The sequence below is a fragment of the Electrona antarctica genome (assembly GCF_951216825.1).
Source record: "Electrona antarctica genome assembly, chromosome: 22".
Lineage (NCBI taxonomy): Eukaryota > Metazoa > Chordata > Actinopteri > Myctophiformes > Myctophidae > Electrona > Electrona antarctica.
The window spans coordinates 354,427-377,806 of NC_136805.1; the positions used below are offsets into that span (position 1 = coordinate 354,427).

General features: G+C 45.8%; 1 protein-coding gene across 2 annotated transcripts; it reads right to left on the reverse strand.

The window, feature by feature from the left end:
- Positions 1-4,986: 4,986 nt before the first annotated feature.
- On the reverse strand, positions 4,987-22,437 carry vps25 (vacuolar protein sorting 25 homolog). Of its 2 annotated transcripts, XR_013788865.1 has the most exons (7): positions 22,306-22,437; positions 19,123-19,268; positions 17,522-17,575; positions 10,600-10,688; positions 8,525-8,600; positions 5,589-5,900; positions 4,987-5,502 (listed from the first exon to the last, which is right to left on the reverse strand). XR_013788865.1 is itself a non-coding variant. In XM_079493143.1 (6 exons), exons 1-6 carry the CDS (start codon positions 22,350-22,352, stop codon positions 5,788-5,790), a joined length of 525 nt encoding a protein of 174 aa, XP_079349269.1. In that variant the 5' UTR covers positions 22,353-22,437; the 3' UTR covers positions 4,987-5,787. The 2 variants fall into 2 exon arrangements, 1 of the variants encoding a protein (XP_079349269.1); XM_079493143.1 differs by having other exon boundaries at positions 4,987-5,900.
- Positions 22,438-23,380: the final 943 nt, after the last annotated feature.

A 23,380-nucleotide genomic window follows, 5' to 3' on the forward strand; every position in this document is an offset into this window, starting at 1 on the left:
TTGCTGCTTGTCTGGCTGACATCTCGGCGTGGATGTCGACAAACCACCTGAAGCTCAACCTGGACAAGACCGAGCTGATGTTCCTCCCGGGGAAGGGCTGTCCGCACCGAGACATGGCCATCACCATTGATAATGCTGTGGTGACCTCAACTCGGACTGCGAAAAATCTGGGTGTGACCCTGGACGATCAACTGACGTTCTCGGCAAACATCGCATCAGTGACAAGGTCCTGCAGATTCCTCCTCTACAACATCAGGAGGATTCGCCCCTTCCTCACGGAGAAGGCAGCCCAGGTGCTCATCCAGGCTCTCGTCATCTCCCGCCTGGACTACTGCAACTCTCTCCTTGCTGGTGCTCCGGCATCTGCCATCAGACCTCTGGAGCTTGTTCAGAAAGCTGCGGCTCGTCTGGTGTTCAACCGCCCCAAGTTCTCCCACACAACCATCCTTCTCCGTTCTCTACACTGGCTCCCCGTAGCGGCCCGCATCCAGTTCAAAACCCTGGTGTTAGCCTATAGGGCAGTGAAAGGAACAGCTCCTTCCTATCTCCGGGCTATGGTCGATGCCTACACCCCTGCCCGACCACTTCGGTCTGCCACCTCGGGGCGACTGATTGCCTCGTCACTCAAGGGTCCTTCTGGCCGATCCACACGGTCACGACTCTTTTCTGTTCTGGCCCCACAGTGGTGGAATGAACTCCCCACTGATGTTAGGACAGCAGAGTCACTGCCCATATTTCGCCGCAGGTTGAAAACCCACCTCTTCAGGAAACACTACCCTTCCTCTCTGCCTGACCTACTTGTTGTTAACTAGTTGTACGAACGTTTGTTTTCTATTGTTGTATTGTTTATTGGATCTTGTTTAGTCGATACACTTAATTGTTTTAGCTCATGCTCATTTGATTTAGCTATTTTGTCTCATCCGGTTAAGGAAATAGGTAGCTGATATATTGCACTTTTACCTTAGCGCTAGGTATACTCTTGGTTGCTTGTTTTTGCAGAAAATGCACTAAAGACTTCTGGTGATTAGTAGTTTTTGTTCCCTACCTATGTTGAATACACTTATTGTAAGTCGCTTTGGATAAAAGCGTCTGCTAAATGACTGTAATGTAATGTAATGTAATGTACATACGGGTACATACGGGTACATACGGGTACATACGTGTACATACGTGTACATACGGGTACATACGTGTACATACGTGTACATACGGGTACATACGTGTACATACGGGTACATACGGGTACATACGGGTACATACGTGTACATACGGGTACATACGTGTACATACGGGTACATACGTGTACATACGGGTACATACGGGTACATACGGGTACATACGGGTACATACGGGTACATACGTGTACATACGGGTACATACGTGTACATACGGGTACATACGGGTACATACGTGTACATACGGGTACATACGGGTACATACGTGTACATACGGGTACATACGTGTACATACGGGTACATACGGGTACATACGTGTACATACGGGTACATACGGGTACATACGGGTACATACAGGTACATACGGGTACATACGTGTACATACGGGTACATACGTGTACATACGGGTACATACGGGTACATACGGGTACATACGTGTACATACGGGTACATACGTGTACATACGGGTACATACGTGTACATACGGGTACATACGGGTACATACGTGTACATACGGGTACATACGGGTACATACGGGTACATACGTGTACATACGGGTACATACGTGTACATACGGGTACATACGGGTACATACGGGTACATACGGGTACATACGGGTACATACGGGTACATACGGGTACATACGGGTACATACGTGTACATACGGGTACATACGGGTACATACGGGTACATACGGGTACATACAGGTACATACGGGTACATACGTGTACATACGTGTACATACGGGTACATACGGGTACATACGTGTACATACGGGTACATACGGGTACATACGGGTACATACGGGTACATACGGGTACATACGTGTACATACGGGTACATACGTGTACATACGGGTACATACGGGTACATACGGGTACATACGTGTACATACGGGTACATACGGGTACATACGGGTACATACGGGTACATACGTGTACATACGTGTACATACGGGTACATACGTGTACATACGGGTACATACGGGTACATACGGGTACATACGGGTACATACGTGTACATACGGGTACATACGTGTACATACGGGTACATACGGGTACATACGTGTACATACGGGTACATACGGGTACATACGGGTACATACGTGTACATACGGGTACATACGTGTACATACGGGTACATACGGGTACATACGGGTACATACGTGTACATACGGGTACATACGGGTACATACGGGTACATACGTGTACATACGGGTACATACAGGTACATACGGGTACATACGTGTACATACGGGTACATACGTGTACATACGGGTACATACGGGTACATACGTGTACATACGGGTACATACGTGTACATACGGGTACATACGGGTACATACGGGTACATACGTGTACATACGGGTACATACGGGTACATACGGGTACATACGGGTACATACGTGTGTGTGTTGGTAGAACAGTAAATGACATGCGCGTACATACGGGTACATACGTGTACATACGGGTACATACGGGTACATACGGGTACATACGTGTACATACGTGTACATACGTGTACATACGTGTACATACGTGTACATACGTGTACATACGGGTACATACGTGTACATACGGGTACATACGGGTACATACGGGTACATACGGGTACGTACGGGTGCATACGGGTACATACGGGTACATACGGGTACATACGTGTACATACGGGTACATACGGGTACGTACGGGTGCATACGGGTACATACGGGTACATACGTGTACATACGTGTACATACGTGTACATACGGGTACATACGTGCGTGTGTTGGTAGGACATTGGTAGAACGGGGGCTGCGGGTTCGAGGAGGTAAAAGAACGACTGAAGAACCAGCGACAAACAAAGTTAGAAAATGTGTCTTATTTATTGTCCTACAATCTGAATAAGAGAGGTTGGAGACAGACAGAGACAGACAGAGACCGTGGAGTGTGAGGGTCATAGTCACACACACACATACACACACACACACACACACACACACACACACACAGTGCACGCACACACACAGTGTGAGGGCCATGGTTCTAGCCTTTATGACCAAGGTCATTAAGTACCAGCTGCTCCTCCAGACCATCATAGAACTAGGCTGCAGGTCATTAAGTATCGGTATCGGTAGTCACTATCGGTAGTCACTATCGGTATCAGTAGCCACTATCGGTAGTCACTATCGGTATCAGTAGCCACTATCGGTAGTCACTATCGGTAGTCACTATCGGTATCAGTAGCCACTATCGGTAGTCACTATCGGTAGTCACTATCGGTAGTCACTATCGGTATCAGTAGCCACTATCGGTAGTCACTATCGGTAGTCACTATCGGTAGTCACTATCGGTATCAGTAGCCACTATCGGTAGTCACTATCGGTATCAGTAGCCACTATCGGTAGTCACTATCGGTATCAGTAGCCACTATCGGTAGTCACTATCGGTAGTCACTATCGGTATCAGTAGCCACTATCGGTAGTCACTATCGGTAGTCACTATCGGTATCAGTAGCCACTATCGGTAGTCACTATCGGTATCAGTAGCCACTATCGGTAGTCACTATCGGTATCAGTAGCCACTATCGGTAGTCACTATCGGTATCGGTAGTCACTATCGGTATCAGTAGCCACTATCGGTAGTCACTATCGGTAGTCACTATCGGTATCGGTAGTCACTATCGGTATCGGTAGTCACTATCGGTAGTCACTATCGGTATCGGTAGTCACTATCGGTAGTCACTATCGGTATCAGTAGTCACTATCGGTAGTCACTATCGGTAGTCACTATCGGTATCAGTAGCCACTATCGGTAGTCACTATCGGTAGTCACTATCGGTATCAGTAGTCACTATCGGTATCAGTAGTCACTATCGGTAGTCACTATCGGTAGTCACTATCGGTATCAGTAGTCACTATCGGTATCAGTAGCCACTATCGGTAGTCACTATCGGTAGTCACTATCGGTATCAGTAGTCACTATCAGTAGTCACTATCAGTAGTCACTATCAGTAGTCACTATCGGTAGCCACTATCGGTATCGGTATCAGCCTCCAAACATGGCGAAGACGCTGTTACTGGTACCCCTGAGGGGTGGGTGGGTATCTGTCTGTTACTGGTACCCCTGAGGGGTGGGTGGGTATCTGTCTGTTACTGGTACCCCTGAGGGGTGGGTGGGTATCTGTCTGTTACCGGTACCCCTGAGGGGTGGGTGGGTATCTGTCTGTTACTGGTACCCCTGAGGGGTGGGTGGGTATCTGTCTGTTACTGGTACCCCTGAGGGGTGGGTGGGTATCTGTCTGTTACTGGTACCCCTGAGGGGTGGGTGGGTATCTGTCTGTTACTGGTACCCCTGAGGGGTGGGTGGGTATCTGTCTGTTACCGGTACCCCTGAGGGGTGGGTGGGTATCTGTCTGTTACCGGTACCCCTGAGGGGTGGGTGGGTATCTGTCTGTTACCGGTACCCCTGAGGGGTGGGTGGGTATCTGTCTGTTACTGGTACCCCTGAGGGGTGGGTGGGTATCTGTCTGTTACTGGTACCCCTGAGGGGTGGGTGGGTATCTGTCTGTTACTGGTACCCCTGAGGGGTGGGTGGGTATCTGTCTGTTACTGGTACCCCTGAGGGGTGGGTGGGTATCTGTCTGGGATTTGCTGATTGCGCTCTGTACAGCACCTTGTAAATATGTGTGTCTTATGTGGACATAAATAAATGATTCAAGTGTGTGTGTGTGTGTGTGTGTGTGTGTGTGTGTGTGTGTGTGTGTGTGTGTGTGTCTGGGTGGGGGGTTACAGACTGGAATGGAGGGGGGGGGGGACAGAAGTAAAAATAAGTCATATACATATTATTTATATACAGTAAAGAAAGACAGAAAAGTTACAGCAGGTGGAGGGAAAATAATTTAACCCCCACAAAATGTAGAGACAGAATATCAGTAAGCTCCCGCTCCCCGGATAGACAGAATAGCAGTAAGCTCCCGCTCCCCGGATAGACTTTAATTGGCCACTAACGCCACAGAGAAGAAACAGGTTAACCTCTTTAGTGACAACTTTACAAGCCGTAGCGCCGCGTAGCAACTCCCCCAAACATAACATAGTCGGTTCCTTTCCCGACAACAGCCTTCGAACTGGAGTGAAACAAAAGAAGAAAAGAAGGCAACCTTCCTAAAGCCTAGTCGTCGTGTGAAGTTGTACCGAACGCCCCGTATAAGCCGATCTACAAGCTCACAACGTGACTGCGAGTTTGAGACGCGACACGCTGTAGGCCTGAGCGGGCTGAGAACTTGAGGGAGTGGAAGGAACAGAACTTCTCCCAGGATGGGAGCTGTGGGTCCTGTAAGCTAACAGAACCTCTCCCAGGATGGGAGCTGTGGGTCCTGTAAGCTAACAGAACCTCTCCCAGGATGGGAGCTGTGGGTCCTGTAAGCTAACAGAACCTCTCCCAGGATGGGAGCTGTGGGTCCTGTAAGCTAACAGAACCTCTCCCAGGATGGGAGCTGTGGGTCCTGGGCCTGGTCAGAAGAACTTCACCCCCTTCCTGTCCTCCTGGGCCTGGTCAGAAGAACTTCACCCCCCTCCCGTCCTCCTGGGCCTGGTCAGAAGAACTTCACCCCCCTCCCATCCTCCTGGGCCTGGTCAGAAGAACTTCACCCCCCTCCCATCCTCCATGGTAATCAGCTCTGCTTTGCCTTCGGCCTCCAAGGCCTGCAGCGATCGCAGCAGCATCCACTCCTCCAGACCGTGGAACTCTGGACCGAGAGAAAATTATAGAACGTCATTGGCGCGCGTGCATGCGTGCGTGCGTGCATGCGTGCGTGCGTGCGTGCGTGCGTGCGTGTGTGTGGGTGCGTCAGTGGAAATAATACAAGATACACTCTAAACGTTAATGAGGGGAAATTAAGGTATTAAATTATTACTTTAGGCAGACAACTATTCCACAATATCCCAGTGAGTCTGGAACTACACTTCCCAGTGCTATATAGAGTCTGGAACTACACTTCCCAGTGCTATATAGAGTCTGGAACTACACTTCCCAGTGCTATATAGAGTCTGGAACTACACTTCCCAGTGCTATATAGAGTCTGGAACTACACTTCCCCAAATAGCTGGCATTTCCCTTAAAGAAAAATTGCATTTTCTGCAAATGCATTTTTTTGTATTTCCATTTATGCTAAGCAGCAAGCTATATAAGCTCAGATGATTTTGATTTATATTTGGATTAGAAATTTGCGTGACTGTAAAGACGAAACCGAGGTGGGGAGGAGGCTTCACTTCCGCTTTATCGCTTTACTCATGATCAGAGCTTCCGTTGCTCCAGACTGTACGACGGAAGCGTTTATATTTGACTCATGATCAGAGCTTCCGTTGCTCCAGACTGTACGACGGAAGCGTTTATATTTGACTCATGATCAGAGCTTCCGTTGCTCCAGACTGTACGACGGAAGCGTTTATATTTGACTCATGATCAGAGCTTCCGTTGCTCCAGACTGTAGGACGGAAGCATTTATATTTTACTCATGATCAGAGCTTCCGTTGCTCCAGACTGTAGGACGGAAGCATTTATATTTTACTCATGATCAGAGCTTCCGTTGCTCCAGACTGTAGGACGGAAGCGTTTATATTTTACTCATGATCAGAGCTTCCGTTGCTCCAGACTGTAGGACGGAAGCGTTTATATTTTACTCATGATCAGAGCTTCCGTTGCTCCAGACTGTATGACGGAAGCATTTATATTTCACTCATGATCAGAGCTTCTGTTGCTCCAGACTGTATGACGGAAGCATTTATATTTAACTCAGCATTTATATTTTACTCATGATCAGAGCTTCCGTTGCTCCAGACTGTACGACGGAAGCATTTATATTTTACTCATGATCAGAGCTTCCGTTGCTCCAGACTGTATGACGGAAGCATTTATATTTTACTCATGATCAGAGCTTCCGTTGCTCCAGACTGTAGGACGGAAACATTTATATTTTACTCATGATCAGAGCTTCCGTAAGACGGAAGCATTTATATTTAACTCAGCATTTATATTTTACTCATGACGGAAGCGTTCGAAAATTGTGAAAGGCAACAGTCTGGCAACGCCAGAACTATATTACCTATTAGAGGTAGAGCACAAAGTACTGTTAAAGAATTGATATGCCAAATATGTTTCTCACAGAGACGGGAAATTTTTGCTGTCGATGAAATACTGTCGCACACCCAGAATGAAAGCTTACAGTGCACATCAACAATAACATAATATGTGGCCAAATTTTACTGAGGGACCGACTGAGGGACCGACTGAGGGACCGACTGAGGGACCGACTGAGGGACCGACTGAGGGACGGCCATTGGACATTTATATTGGATATTATATTCTACATATCTGGTCCCGTATGTGGCATACTGCTATGTTTGGAGGGAGAAGGACCGTCTGGGTCACTGATGACCTTCGTAAAGGAATTATACGACCGCCTGCCTAGCCCATTTTGGTGTTTTAAACATTATGTTATAATTTAGCTATTGAAAAATAGCAGATCTACAAGCTCATAGTGCACCAACGAGTGGCGCCCTACGAGCTTGTAGGTCTGCTGTTTTTGAAAAATCGTGAAAATGTAAAAAGAAGATTTTTTTTAAATTTTGAGGTCAGGCCTAAATGGGCTAGATATGTCCCAAACCGCCGCCCCGTAAGGCGAATCAAACGTACCCTCCCCTTCGGTGTCATCCCCGTAAGGTGAATCAAACGTACCCTCTCCTTCGGTGTCATCCCCGTAAGGTGAATCAAACGTACCCTCCCCTTCGGTGTCGTCTCCGCTGCACAGCTCATAACCCGAGTTAACCCCACCCACGGTGTCATCCCCGTAAGGTGAATCAAACGTACCCTCTCCTTCGGTGTCGTCTCCGCTACACAGCTCATAACCTGAGTTAACCCCACCCACGGTGTCATCCCCGTAAGGTGAATCAAACGTACCCTCTCCTTCGGTGTCGTCTCCGCTACACAGCTCATAACCCGAGTTAACCCCACCCACGGTGTCATCCCCGTAAGGTGAATCAAACGTACCCTCCCCTTCGGTGTCGTCTCCGCTACACAGCTCGTAACCTGAGTTAACCCCGTAAGGTGAATCAAACGTACCCTCCCCTTCGGTGTCGTCTCCGCTACACAGCTCGTAACCTGAGTTAACCCCGTAAGGTGAATCAAACGTACCCTCTCCTTCGGTGTCGTCTCCGCTGCACAGCTCATAACCTGAGTTAACCCCACCCACGGTGTCATCCCCGTAAGGTGAATCAAACGTACCCTCTCCTTCGGTGTCGTCTCCGCTACACAGCTCATAACCCGAGTTAACCCCACCCACGGTGTCATCCCCGTAAGGTGAATCAAACGTACCCTCTCCTTCGGTGTCGTCTCCGCTACACAGCTCATAGAAGGTGAACACCGAGTTGACCAGGCCGTTTTTAGACACCTGGAAAACAGAGGAAGAACACACACCACATCACATACAGCTATATGTACTGTACTGTACTGTACTGTACTGTACTGTACTGTACTGTACTGTACTGTACTGTACTGTATACACAAAAAACAAATCTCCTGAATGCTGCCTTCCGGTATGGCATGGAAAGGAGAGGCATTTGCATTTCTTCCACTATAGTAAACGCTGCATTCATGGTCTAGAAAGGACAGTTGTTTTACAGACGGGTAAAAGGACAGTTGTTTTACAGACGGGTAAAAGGGGCAGTTGTTTTACAGACGGGTAAAAGGACAGTTGTTTTACAGACGGGTAAAAGGGCAGTTGTTTTACAGACGGGTAAAAGGGCAGTTGTTTTACAGACGGGGTAAAAGGGCAGTTGTTTTACAGACGGGTAAAAGGGCAGTTGTTTTACAGACGGGTAAAAGGGCAGTTGTTTTACAGACGGGTAAAAGGGCAGTTGTTTTACAGACGGGTAAAAGGGCAGTTGTTTTACAGACGGGTAAAAGGGGAAGTTGTTTTACAGACGGGTAAAAGGGCAGTTGTTTTACAGACGGGTAAAAGGGCAGTTGTTTTACAGACGGGTAAAAGGGCAGTTGTTTTACAGACGGGTAAAAGGGCAGTTGTTTTACAGACGGGTAAAAGGGCAGTTGTTTTACAGACGGGTAAAAGGGCAGTTGTTTTACAGACGGGTAAAAGGGCAGTTGTTTTACAGACGGGTAAAAGGGCAGTTGTTTTACAGACGGGTAAAAGGGCAGTTGTTTTACAGACGGGTAAAAGGGCAGTTGTTTTACAGACGGGTAAAAGGGCAGTTGTTTTACAGACGGGTAAAAGGGCAGTTGTTTTACAGACGGGTAAAAGGGCAGTTGTTTTACAGACGGGTAAAAGGGCAGTTGTTTTACAGACGGGTAAAAGGGCAGTTGTTTTACAGACGGGTAAAAGGGCAGTTGTTTTACAGACGGGTAAAAGGGCAGTTGTTTTACAGACGGGTAAAAGGGCAGTTGTTTTACAGACGGGTAAAAGGGCAGTTGTTTTACAGACGGGTAAAAGGGCAGTTGTTTTACAGAGGGGTAAAAGGGCAGTTGTTTTACAGACGGGTAAAAGGGCAGTTGTTTTACAGACGGGTAAAAGGGCAGTTGTTTTACAGAGGGGTAAAAGGGCAGTTGTTTTACAGACGGGTAAAAGGGCAGTTGTTTTACAGAGGGGTAAAAGGGCAGTTGTTTTACAGAGGGGTAAAAGGGCAGTTGTTTTACAGAGGGGTAAAAGGGCAGTTGTTTTACAGACGGGTAAAGGGCAGTTGTTTTACAGAGGGGTAAAAGGGCAGTTGTTTTACAGAGGGGTAAAAGGGCAGTTGTTTTACAGACGGGTAAAAGGGCAGTTGTTTTACAGACGGGTAAAAGGGCAGTTGTTTTACAGACGGGTAAAAGGGCAGTTGTTTTACAGAGGGGTAAAAGGGCAGTTGTTTTACAGACGGGTAAAAGGGCAGTTGTTTTACAGAGGGGTAAAAGGGCAGTTGTTTTACAGAGGGGTAAAAGGGCAGTTGTTTTACAGAGGGGTAAAAGGGCAGTTGTTTTACAGAGGGGTAAAAGGGCAGTTGTTTTACAGACGGGTAAAGGGCAGTTGTTTTACAGAGGGGTAAAAGGGCAGTTGTTTTACAGAGGGGTAAAAGGGCAGTTGTTTTACAGACGGGTAAAGGGCAGTTGTTTTACAGAGGGGTAAAAGGGCAGTTGTTTTACAGAGGGGTGAAAGGGCAGTTGTTTTACAGAGGGGTAAAAGGGCAGTTGTTTTACAGACGGGTAAAGGGCAGTTGTTTTACAGACGGGGTAAAAGGGCAGTTGTTTTACAGACGGGTAAAGGGCAGTTGTTTTACAGACGGGGTAAAAGGGCAGTTGTTTTACAGACGGGTAAAGGGGCAGTTGTTTTACAGACGGGTAAAGGGGAGGGGCCGAAGCCCCTTCCTCTACAGTCAGTATAATGATGTCCGGTCACTCACCCACTGGTACATCAGCTTGCCCCACTCCTCGGGTCGTCTCCACATCACTAAACAGCGGGACTTGTTTTTATCCAACCACTCCAGGTTCCCTGAGACCAGAGAACACAATGTTTATCAACCACTCCAGGTTCCCTGAGACCAGAGAACACAATGTTTATCAACCACTCCAGGTTCCCTGAGACCAGAGAGAACACAATGTTTATCAACCACTCCTGGTTCCCTGAGACCAGAGAACACAATGTTTATCAACCACTCCTGGTTCCCTGAGACCAGAGAACACAATGTTTATCAACCACTCCAGGTTCCCTGAGACCAGAGAGAACACAATGTTTATCAACCACTCCAGGTTCCCTGAGACCAGAGAGAACACAATGTTTATCAACCACTCCAGGTTCCCTGAGACCAGAGAACACAATGTTTATCAACCACTCCTGGTTCCCTGAGACCAGAGAACACAATGTTTTATCAACCCACTCCTGGTTCCCTGAGACCAGAGAGAACACAATGTTTATCAACCACTCCTGGTTCCCTGAGACCAGAGAACACAATGTTTATCAACCACTCCAGGTTCCCTGAGACCAGAGAACACAATGTTTATCAACCACTCCTGGTTCCCTGAGACCAGAGAACACAATGTTTATCAACCACTCCTGGTTCCCTGAGACCAGAGAGAACACAATGTTTATCAACCACTCCTGGTTCCCTGAGACCAGAGAACACAATGTTTATCAACCACTCCTGGTTCCCTGAGACCAGAGAACACAATGTTTTATCAACCACTCCTGGTTCCCTGAGACCAGAGAACACAATGTTTATCAACCACTCCAGGTTCCCTGAGACCAGAGAACACAATGTTTTATCAACCACTCCAGGTTCCCTGAGACCAGAGAGAACACAATGTTTATCAACCACTCCTGGTTCCCTGAGACCAGAGAACACAATGTTTATCAACCACTCCAGGTTCCCTGAGACCAGAGAACACAATGTTTATCAACCACTCCAGGTTCCCTGAGACCAGAGAACACAATGTTTATCAACCACTCCAGGTTCCCTGAGACCAGAGAACACAATGTTTATCAACCACTCCAGGTTCCCTGAGACCAGAGAGAACACAATGTTTTATCAACCACTCCTGGTTCCCTGAGACCAGAGAACACAATGTTTATCAACCACTCCTGGTTCCCTGAGACCAGAGAGAACACAATGTTTATCAACCCACTCCTGGTTCCCTGAGACCAGAGAGAACACAATGTTTATCAACCACTCCAGGTTCCCTGAGACCAGAGAACACAATGTTTATCAACCACTCCTGGTTCCCTGAGACCAGAGAGAACACAATGTTTATCAACCCACTCCTGGTTCCCTGAGACCAGAGAGAACACAATGTTTTATCAACCCACTCCTGGTTCCCTGAGACCAGAGAACACAATGTTTATCAACCCACTCCTGGTTCCCTGAGACCAGAGAGAACACAATGTTTATCAACCCACTCCTGGTTCCCTGAGACCAGAGAGAACACAATGTTTATCAACCACTCCAGGTTCCCTGAGACCAGAGAGAACACAATGTTTATCAACCACTCCTGGTTCCCTGAGACCAGAGAACACAATGTTGTATCAACCACTCCTGGTTCCCTGAGACCAGAGAACACAATGTTTATCAACCCACTCCTGGTTCCCTGAGACCAGAGAGAACACAATGTTTATCAACCACTCCAGGTTCCCTGAGACCAGAGAACACAATGTTTATCAACCACTCCTGGTTCCCTGAGACCAGAAGAGAACACAATGTTTATCAACCACTCCTGGTTCCCTGAGACCAGAGAACACAATGTTTTATCAACCACTCCTGGTTCCCTGAGACCAGAGAGAACACAATGTTTATCAACCACTCCTGGTTCCCTGAGACCAGAGAACACAATGTTTATCAACCACTCCTGGTTCCCTGAGACCAGAGAGAACACAATGTTTATCAACCACTCCTGGTTCCCTGAGACCAGAGAACACAATGTTTATCAACCACTCCTGGTTCCCTGAGACCAGAGAACACAATGTTTATCAACAACTCCTGGTTCCCTGAGACCAGAGAACACAATGTTTATCAACCACTCCTGGTTCCCTGAGACCAGAGAGAACACAATGTTTATCAACCACTCCTGGTTCCCTGAGACCAGAGAACACAATGTTTATCAACCACTCCTGGTTCCCTGAGACCAGAGAACACAATGTTTATCAACAACTCCTGGTTCCCTGAGACCAGAGAACACAATGTTTATCAACCACTCCTGGTTCCCTGAGACCAGAGAGAACACAATGTTTATCAACCACTCCAGGTTCCCTGAGACCAGAGAACACAATGTTTATCAACCACTCCTGGTTCCCTGAGACCAGAGAGAACACAATGTTTATCAACCACTCCAGGTTCCCTGAGACCAGAGAACACAATGTTTATCAACCACTCCAGGTTCCCTGAGACCAGAGAGAACACAATGTTTATCAACCACTCCAGGTTCCCTGAGACCAGAGAACACAATGTTTATCAACCACTCCAGGTTCCCTGAGACCAGAGAGAACACAATGTTTATCAACCACTCCTGGTTCCCTGAGACCAGAGAACACAATGTTTATCAACCACTCCTGGTTCCCTGAGACCAGAGAGAACACAATGTTTATCAACCACTCCTGGTTCCCTGAGACCAGAGAACACAATGTTTATCAACCACTCCTGGTTCCCTGAGACCAGAGAACACAATGTTTTATCAACCACTCCTGGTTCCCTGAGACCAGAGAACACAATGTTTATCAACCACTCCAGGTTCCCTGAGACCAGAGAACACAATGTTTTATCAACCACTCCAGGTTCCCTGAGACCAGAGAGAACACAATGTTTATCAACCACTCCTGGTTCCCTGAGACCAGAGAACACAATGTTTATCAACCACTCCAGGTTCCCTGAGACCAGAGAACACAATGTTTATCAACCACTCCAGGTTCCCTGAGACCAGAGAACACAATGTTTATCAACCACTCCAGGTTCCCTGAGACCAGAGAACACAATGTTTATCAACCACTCCAGGTTCCCTGAGACCAGAGAGAACACAATGTTTTATCAACCACTCCTGGTTCCCTGAGACCAGAGAACACAATGTTTATCAACCACTCCTGGTTCCCTGAGACCAGAGAGAACACAATGTTTATCAACCCACTCCTGGTTCCCTGAGACCAGAGAGAACACAATGTTTATCAACCACTCCAGGTTCCCTGAGACCAGAGAACACAATGTTTATCAACCACTCCTGGTTCCCTGAGACCAGAGAGAACACAATGTTTATCAACCCACTCCTGGTTCCCTGAGACCAGAGAGAACACAATGTTTTATCAACCCACTCCTGGTTCCCTGAGACCAGAGAACACAATGTTTATCAACCCACTCCTGGTTCCCTGAGACCAGAGAGAACACAATGTTTATCAACCCACTCCTGGTTCCCTGAGACCAGAGAGAACACAATGTTTATCAACCACTCCAGGTTCCCTGAGACCAGAGAGAACACAATGTTTATCAACCACTCCTGGTTCCCTGAGACCAGAGAACACAATGTTGTATCAACCACTCCTGGTTCCCTGAGACCAGAGAACACAATGTTTATCAACCCACTCCTGGTTCCCTGAGACCAGAGAGAACACAATGTTTATCAACCACTCCAGGTTCCCTGAGACCAGAGAACACAATGTTTATCAACCACTCCTGGTTCCCTGAGACCAGAAGAGAACACAATGTTTATCAACCACTCCTGGTTCCCTGAGACCAGAGAACACAATGTTTTATCAACCACTCCTGGTTCCCTGAGACCAGAGAGAACACAATGTTTATCAACCACTCCTGGTTCCCTGAGACCAGAGAACACAATGTTTATCAACCACTCCTGGTTCCCTGAGACCAGAGAGAACACAATGTTTATCAACCACTCCTGGTTCCCTGAGACCAGAGAACACAATGTTTATCAACCACTCCTGGTTCCCTGAGACCAGAGAACACAATGTTTATCAACAACTCCTGGTTCCCTGAGACCAGAGAACACAATGTTTATCAACCACTCCTGGTTCCCTGAGACCAGAGAGAACACAATGTTTATCAACCACTCCTGGTTCCCTGAGACCAGAGAACACAATGTTTATCAACCACTCCTGGTTCCCTGAGACCAGAGAACACAATGTTTATCAACAACTCCTGGTTCCCTGAGACCAGAGAACACAATGTTTATCAACCACTCCTGGTTCCCTGAGACCAGAGAACACAATGTTTATCAACCACTCCAGGTTCCCTGAGACCAGAGAGAACACAATGTTTATCAACCACTCCTGGTTCCCTGAGACCAGAGAACACAATGTTTATCAACCACTCCAGGTTCCCTGAGACCAGAGAACACAATGTTTATCAACAACTCCTGGTTCCCTGAGACCAGAGAGAACACAATGTTTTATCAACCCACTCCTGGTTCCCTGAGACCAGAGAACACAATGTTTATCAACCACTCCAGGTTCCCTGAGACCAGAGAACACAATGTTTATCAACCACTCCAGGTTCCCTGAGACCAGAGAACACAATGTTTTATCAACAACTCCTGGTTCCCTGAGACCAGAGAGAACACAATGTTTATCAACCACTCCTGGTTCCCTGAGACCAGAGAACACAATGTTTATCAACCACTCCAGGTTCCCTGAGACCAGAGAACACAATGTTTATCAACCACTCCAGGTTCCCTGAGACCAGAGAACACAATGTTTATCAACCCACTCCTGGTTCCCTGAGACCAGAGAGAACACAATGTTTTATCAACAACTCCTGGTTCCCTGAGACCAGAGAACACAATGTTTATCAACCACTCCTGGTTCCCTGAGACCAGAGAACACAATGTTTATCAACCACTCCTGGTTCCCTGAGACCAGAGAACACAATGTTTATCAACCACTCCTGGTTCCCTGAGACCAGAGAGAACACAATGTTTATCAACCACTCCAGGTTCCCTGAGACCAGAGAACACAATGTTTTATCAACCACTCCTGGTTCCCTGAGACCAGAGAACACAATGTTTATCAACCACTCCAGGTTCCCTGAGACCAGAGAGAACACAATGTTTTATCAACCACTCCTGGTTCCCTGAGACCAGAGAGAGAACAACACCAGAATGACACTACAGTCAATGTAGTCATTTATCAGGCACTCTTAACCCATTTAGGCCTGACGTCGAAATAAATAAAAAAGTCTTCTGAAAGAATATATATTCAAAGATTTGTGCCCCATTTTCACGTTTTTTTCAAAAATAGCAGACCTACAAGCTTGTAGCGCGCCACTCGCTGGCGTGCTATGAGCTTGTAGATCTGCTATTTTTCAATAGCTAAAGTATAACATAATGCTGAGTTAAAACACCAAAAGGGGTTCCCGTCCAGAATGGGTTAATCCAGACTCCAGATCGATTTACAGTAACCAAGAACACCACAAGGCTACTGCCATCGGTTAATGTCAGTTATATTTGCCGATGCCGATATGTGGATTGCGATAGTCGTTGCATCCCTAATTTGAATCATTTCAGACATTAAGAATGGTAGTTCTCAAAGCTTTTCATTTGGAATGCAGGGAACGGAGTGTAGAAACGTACAGAAACACACTCTGAGTTACAGACCTGGAGCCCCCCCAGAAGGACCCCCTCAGGGGGACTGGGGACCACCTGGAGCCCCCCCAGAAGGACCCCGTGCATTAGGGTATCAATGATTTAGCTGGGGACCACCTGGAGCCACCCCAGAAGGACCCCCTCAGGGGGACTGGGGACCACCTGGAGCCACCCCAGAAGGACCCCCTCAGGGGGACTGGGGACCACCTGGAGCCCCCCCAGAAGGACCCCGTGCATTAGGGTATCAATGATTTAGCTGGGGACCACCTGGAGCCCCCCCAGAAGGACCTCCTCAGGGGGACTGGGGACCACCTGGAGCCCCCCCAGAAGGACCTCCTCAGGGGGACTGGGGACCACCTGGGGACCACCTGGAGCCCCCCCAGAAGGACCTCCTCAGGGGGACTGGGGACCACCTGGGGACCACCTGGAGCCCCCCCAGAAGGACCCCCTCAGGGGGACTGGGGACCACCTGGAGCCCCCCCAGAAGGACCCCCTCAGGGGGACTGGGGACCACCTGGAGCCCCCCCAGAAGGACCCCCGTGCATACAGGGGTGGGCAATGTTGACGATGGAGAGTGCCACTATATTTCCACACTCACTCCCCCTAAGGACCCCCAGTTTGGAATGCAAGGAATGGAGTGTAGCTGGGGACCACCTGGAGCCCCCCCAGAAGGACCTCCTCAGGGGGACTGGGGACCACCTGGGGACCACCTGGAGCCCCCCAGAAGGACCCCCTCAGCATTAGGGTATTCATCCAAACATTGAACCCAAGTGAGCATTTCATTTTTTAAATGTTTACACAATACTTATGCTGACCTATTCAATCTAGAGTTGACCCCATACCATATTTTTCAGACCGAGTACAAGTATTTAATTTTTAGTACTCGCCGATACCGAGTACTGACACGAGTACTTTATTTTTGTTGAGTAACCACTTATTTTACCCCCTTGGATCTCCGATCTACACTTGTCAGTTGTCATTGTATGCTTGTAGATCCGCTGGTTCTGGTGATCTGCTGCAGTGTTGGGTCAGACCTGCTCCCGTTGCATTCGTTCAGCCTATAGTGTCAACTGGATGTTTAGGTATTGGGTCAGAGTATCGGGGCCGGTTCTGAGTACTTATGGGTGGTATCGGCCCGAGTAACCCATACCAGTATCGGTATCAGAACAACTCTAATTCAATCTCACACGACAAATAAACCCATACGAACTAAAGTGAAAATGACCTAAAAATGAATGAAGAACACCTTATTACCTTTTTTCCTGAGCTCCTCAAACACCACCTGGATGGCCTCCTGGGAAAGCTTTCCTGGAACTCAGTTAAGGCCAGAAAACTCACTTCATTCCAGCTGTAGATTTGATACTTTATATATATATTATATATATAGATCTGATACTTTATATATATTATATATAGATCTGATACTTTATATATATATTATATATATAGATCTGATACTTTATATATATATTATATATATAGATCTGATACTTTATATATATATTATATATATATATAGAACTATAAAACTCACTTAATTTCAGCTGTAGATCTGATACTTTATATATATATTATATATATAGATCTGATACTTTATATATATATTATATATATAGATCTGATACTTTATATATATATTATATATATATATAGAACTATAAAACTCACTTCATTTCAGCTGTAGATCTGATACTTTTGAAGAATCGTGTGCAAATATTAGACTATATATATATATATATTTCACAGCGAACGTTTTTAAATCGTATCTTTGCTTCCAGGGGACCCCCCAGTCCCTGTGGAACAAGTGTTGATTTGGTCGACTAAAACTAAGACGAAAAATGTCCGTCGACTACCTTTTTTCACTGACGAAAACTAAATGGAAACTAAATGAAAACTAAGGTACGGTGACTAAAACTAAGACTAAATATACTGACAATTTTGTCAACAAATAAAAACTAGACTAAAATGTTAGGAAGGGACTAGTGGACAAGAGATCCAGTTTGTCATTTTACACTTGGTTGCATGCTGAAAATAGCCGATCTACAAGCTCAAATAGCCGATCTACAAGCTCAAATAGCCGATCTACAAGCTCAAATAGCCGATCTACAAGCTCAAATAGCCGATCTACAGCTCAAATAGCCGATCTACAGCTCAAATAGCCGATCTACAAGCTCAAATAGCCGATCTACAAGCTCAAATAGCCGATCTACAAGCTCAAATAGCCGATCTACAGCTCAAATAGCCGATCTACAGCTCAAATAGCCGATCTACAAGCTCAAATGGCCGATCTACAGCTCAAATAGCCGATCTACAGCTCAAATAGCCGATCTACAGCTATTTTTTTAATCTTGAAAATGCGGCGCAAATCTTTGAATATATATTCTTTCAGAGCGAACGTTTTTAACTCAAATCTTTGCTTCTGGGGGGGGGGGGGGGGGGGGTCCCTGGAACAACATACTTTCAGATGGGGGTCGGCGGCCCAATTACATATCATTTTTGGGGTCCTTGACATGAAATATTGAGCACCAACTGATACAGAAACATGAGGTATTTCAGAAAACTGTCAGGATTTAGAAGACTTTTTAAACCATTTTGCGTGGGAACCCCTTTTGGTGTTAGCATTATGTTATGCTTTAGCTATTGAAAAATAGCAGATCTACAAGCTCATAGCGCGCCACCGAGTGGCGTGCTACGAGCTTGTAGGTCTGCTATTTTTGAAAAATCGAAGAACGACTGACATAGAAACATAGCTTTTTCAGAAAACTGTCAGGATGTAGAAGACATTTTTAGAATCTGATCTCAGGTCAAGTGTCGACGTCAGGCCTAAATGGGACGATAAGGGGTCAGAAGGATACGCTCTATCTTCTTGTTGTTGAAGACGGGGCTCTCCTGAGCCTCCAACACGTCCAGCGTGTAGATCTTCTGGTGGCGGCAGAACGCCAGAGCCAGAGAACACCAGGCCGCCAGCTGCTTCTGACGGGTGTCCATGTTGGGCTGCAACCTGGAGGAGGAAATAACATGTTTAGAACATGTTTAGAACATGTTTATAACATGGTGTCCATGTTAGGCTGTAACCTGGAGGAGGAAATAACATGTTTAGAACATGTTTAGAACATGTTTAGAACATGTTTAGAACATGGTGTCCATGTTAGGCTGTAACCTGGAGGAAATAACATGTTTAGAACATGTTTAGAACATGTTTAGAACATGGTGTCCATGTTAGGCTGTAACCTGGAGGAAATAACATGTTTAAAACATGTTTATAACATGGTGTCCACGTTGGGCTGCAACCTGGAGGAGGAAATAACATGTTTATAACATGTTAATAACATGGTGTCCACGTTGGACTGTAACCTGGAGGAAATAACATGTTTAGAACATGTTTAGAACATGTTTAGAACATGTTTAGAACATGGTGTCCACGTTGGGCTGCAACCTGGAGGAGGAAATAACATGTTTAGAACATGTTTAGAACATGGTGTCTACATTAGGCTGTAAGATAAAATATAACATGGTGTCTACATTAGGCTGGAAGAGAAAATATAACATAGGCCGCCAGCTGCTTCTGTCTGGTGTCGACATTAGGCTGTAAGCTGGAAGATAAAATAGTATGTTTATCACATGGTGTCCACGTTAGCACGAAAAATGTTTCCACTGACGAAAACTAAATGGAAACTAAATTAAAACTAAGCTATGATGACTAAAACGAAGACTAAATATACTAATGATTTCGTCAACAAATAAAAACTAGACTAAAATGTCAGGAAGGGACTAGTGGACAAGATATCCAGTATAAGTAATTTTACACTTGGTTGCATGCTGAAAATAGCAGATCTACAAGCTCACTTGTAGATCAACTAATCCAACTTTGAGTTTGCACAACAAAACGCTCGTTTACAACGAGCGCTTCCAAACACCTGCAGAATGTCTGGACAGAGAGTAGCTCATAAATACACCTGCAGAAACACAGGGGACGTGCACACATAGACATCAAAGGGGGCCTCAGCCCCTGCCCCTTTTACCCGTCTGTAAAACAACTGCCCTCTCCAGACCACCAATGAATGCAGCATTTACTACATGGTGGAAGAAATGCCAAATGCTCTCCTCTCCTCTCCATGTCATACCGGAAGGCAGCATTCACGTTCAGGAGAATGAACTTGGAACGCAACATTTTGCGTTGAACTCATTTCTTTATAAATCCACGTCGTTACACCTGCATCTCCACTAGCTAAAGACTGCTGGGTTGAGCCCCGAAAATAGCTGATCTACAAGCTCTCAGCGCGTCGCAGCTTGTAGATCTGCTATTTTTTGTCCAAAACAAAAGTGCCCTCTTACGGGATTCCAACCCCTGCCCCTCTAACACGCACGTGCCTGACGAAACAAACACTTGCAGATTGAAAGAGGATAATTAGGGAGGCACCGAAAGGGACATTCTGAGCTAAAACCGAATACCGAATATAGGACTGTTTTGGCTGTCAGTCAGTGGCTGGTGTTGGAACTCTAGTCAACATATTTAAAGAATTATAAATAATGTTGCATACTTCATTGTCTGAATCTAATTTAAACATTCATAATAGATCATAATTATCAACATGATATTATGGTTAATAGAGCAACACTTTGGCCAGCTGTATAGTGTACATTTGTCAAATATAATATTACTTATAATAGTCATGACTGTCTATATAAATGTTGACTAAAGTAAGTAGCTTAATTTGTACTGGATACATATTGTATTAATAACATGATAATGATTACACATTAGGATTAAACATTTACGACCCTCACTGGTCCATTTGGTTGCATGTTGCACAATCTATTGTTACATTACTAATTACAATGTTATTAGCTAGGGGTCATTGAGGGAGTTCCAGGGGGTCCCCAGCTAAATGATAGTTAGGAACCAAATGGACCCTTATGGGTCTGTAACTCAGAGAGTGTACAAAATGGAACCAAACGGACCCTAAACGGGTCCGTTTAGGGTCCGTTTGTACACTCACAGACCCATAGGTCCATTTGGTTCCATTTGTACACTCTCTCTCTCTGAGTTAAATCAACATTGATTATACAATATAAATCGGGGGTCCCAGAGATAGAAATGCCATTAAATGGGGGTCCGTAGACTAAATGCATGTCAAACTGGGGGGTCCTTGAAATTAAACTGGTTGAGAATCACTGCTCTAGAGACTAGATAGAGAATCTTCTCTCATGGGGGTCCCTGGCATGTCTATTCTAATGGGGGTCCGCGGGGCTGATTAGTGTCCATTTGGGGGTCCCTGGCATGTCTATTCTAATGGGGGTCCGCGGGGCTGATTAGTGTCCATTTGGGGGTCCCTGGCATGTCTATTCTAATGGGGGTCCGCGGGGATGATTAGTGTCCATTTGGGGGTCCCTGGCATGTCTATTCTAATGGGGGTCCGCGGGGCTGATTAGTGTCCATTTGGGGGTCCCTGGCATGTCTATTCTAATGGGGGTCCGCGGGGCTGATTAGTGTCAATTTGGGGGTCCTTGACATGAAAGACTTTGGGAACCACTGAGACAATATATAGTAAAATAAGTACTTTTACAGGCGAGGAGTTCCTATAATAACAACAAGCCAACTTCCCTGTAGCATTGTGTGGCTGTTAGCCAGTTAGCTTCCATAATAACAACAAGCCAACTTCCCTGTAGCATTGTGTGGCTGTTAGCCAGTTAGCTTCCACGGCTAACAGCTGAACTTCCCTGTAGCATTGTGTGGCTGTTAGCCAGTTAGCTCCCATAATAACAACAAGCCAACTTCCCTGTAGCATTGTGTGGCTGTTAGCCAGTTAGCTTCCACGGCTAACAGCTAAAGTATTCCTATAATAACAACAAGCCAACTTCCCTGTAGCATTGTGTGGCTGTTAGCCAGTTAGCTTCCACGGCTAACAGCTAAAGTAAAACACAGTGATGTAGCTTAATTATTCCAGTGACGTCAGTGGTATGGGTAAATTAAAGGAGTCCTCTACCACAGACACGCGGTGATAATAACAATAAAGAGAATAAAACAAACATCTTACGTGAAGAAAGGAGGGAAGTTGTACTGCCAGGGATACTCAAAACTCATCCTGACCACTGACACTGTGACACACGGCGGAAACACATCCCACCGGCAAACAGGTCCGACTAGAACAGGGTTCCCCTGCTATAGGTTCCCCCAGAAGGCTAGAACAGCAAACTTGTTCATGTCAATAAAGGACCCGAAAATTGACAATAATTAGCCCGCGGACCCCCATTAGAAAAGTTATGCCAGGGACCCCCCATAAGAGACGATCTTTTTACGGCTCTAGCAGTGATTCTCAACCCGTTTCATTTCAAGGACCCCCCAGGTAGACATGCATTAGTCTACGGACCCCCATTCAATGGCATTTCTATCTCTGGGACCCCAAATTTATATTGTAAAATCAATGTTAATTTAACTCTGAGAGTGTACAAATGGAACCAAATGGACCCGTTATTGATGTTGGTACCATTAGGAGAGAACACTGTATATATTTATTTTCCCTTTTTACCTCCTTTTTGATGAATTCCTGTTATGTCTATAGAAGTGTCTATTTGTACGTCTCTAAATGTTTTGATGATTTGAACATGGTGGACCCTGTTGGAAACAAGTGTAATGCTTAATTGGGTCGTCCACTCACAGTTAACAGCCTAAATTTGTATTGAGTTTGTGCTTGAAATGTACTGTAATTCTGCAAACTGTTAATAAATTCTTCAATCAATCAATCAATCAAACAGGCAAACGTTGATCAAAATAATCCTACATTCTCTAATTGTGTAGATGTCTTGTAAATGAAATAATGCAGATGCTTAACAATAATGTAATAATGTAATCTCCTTTCCTCTCTGCTTTTCATCTCTCACAGACTAACAGACTAAGATAATGTAATAATGTAATCTCCTTTCCTCTCTGCTTGTCATCTCTCACAGACTAACAGACTAAGATAATGTAATAATGTAATCTCCTTTCCTCTCTGCTTGTCATCTCTCACAGACTAACAGACTAAGATAATGTAATAATGTAATCTCCTTTCCTCTCTGCTTGTCATCTCTCACAGACTAACAGACTAAGATATTGACACATATAATGATGTT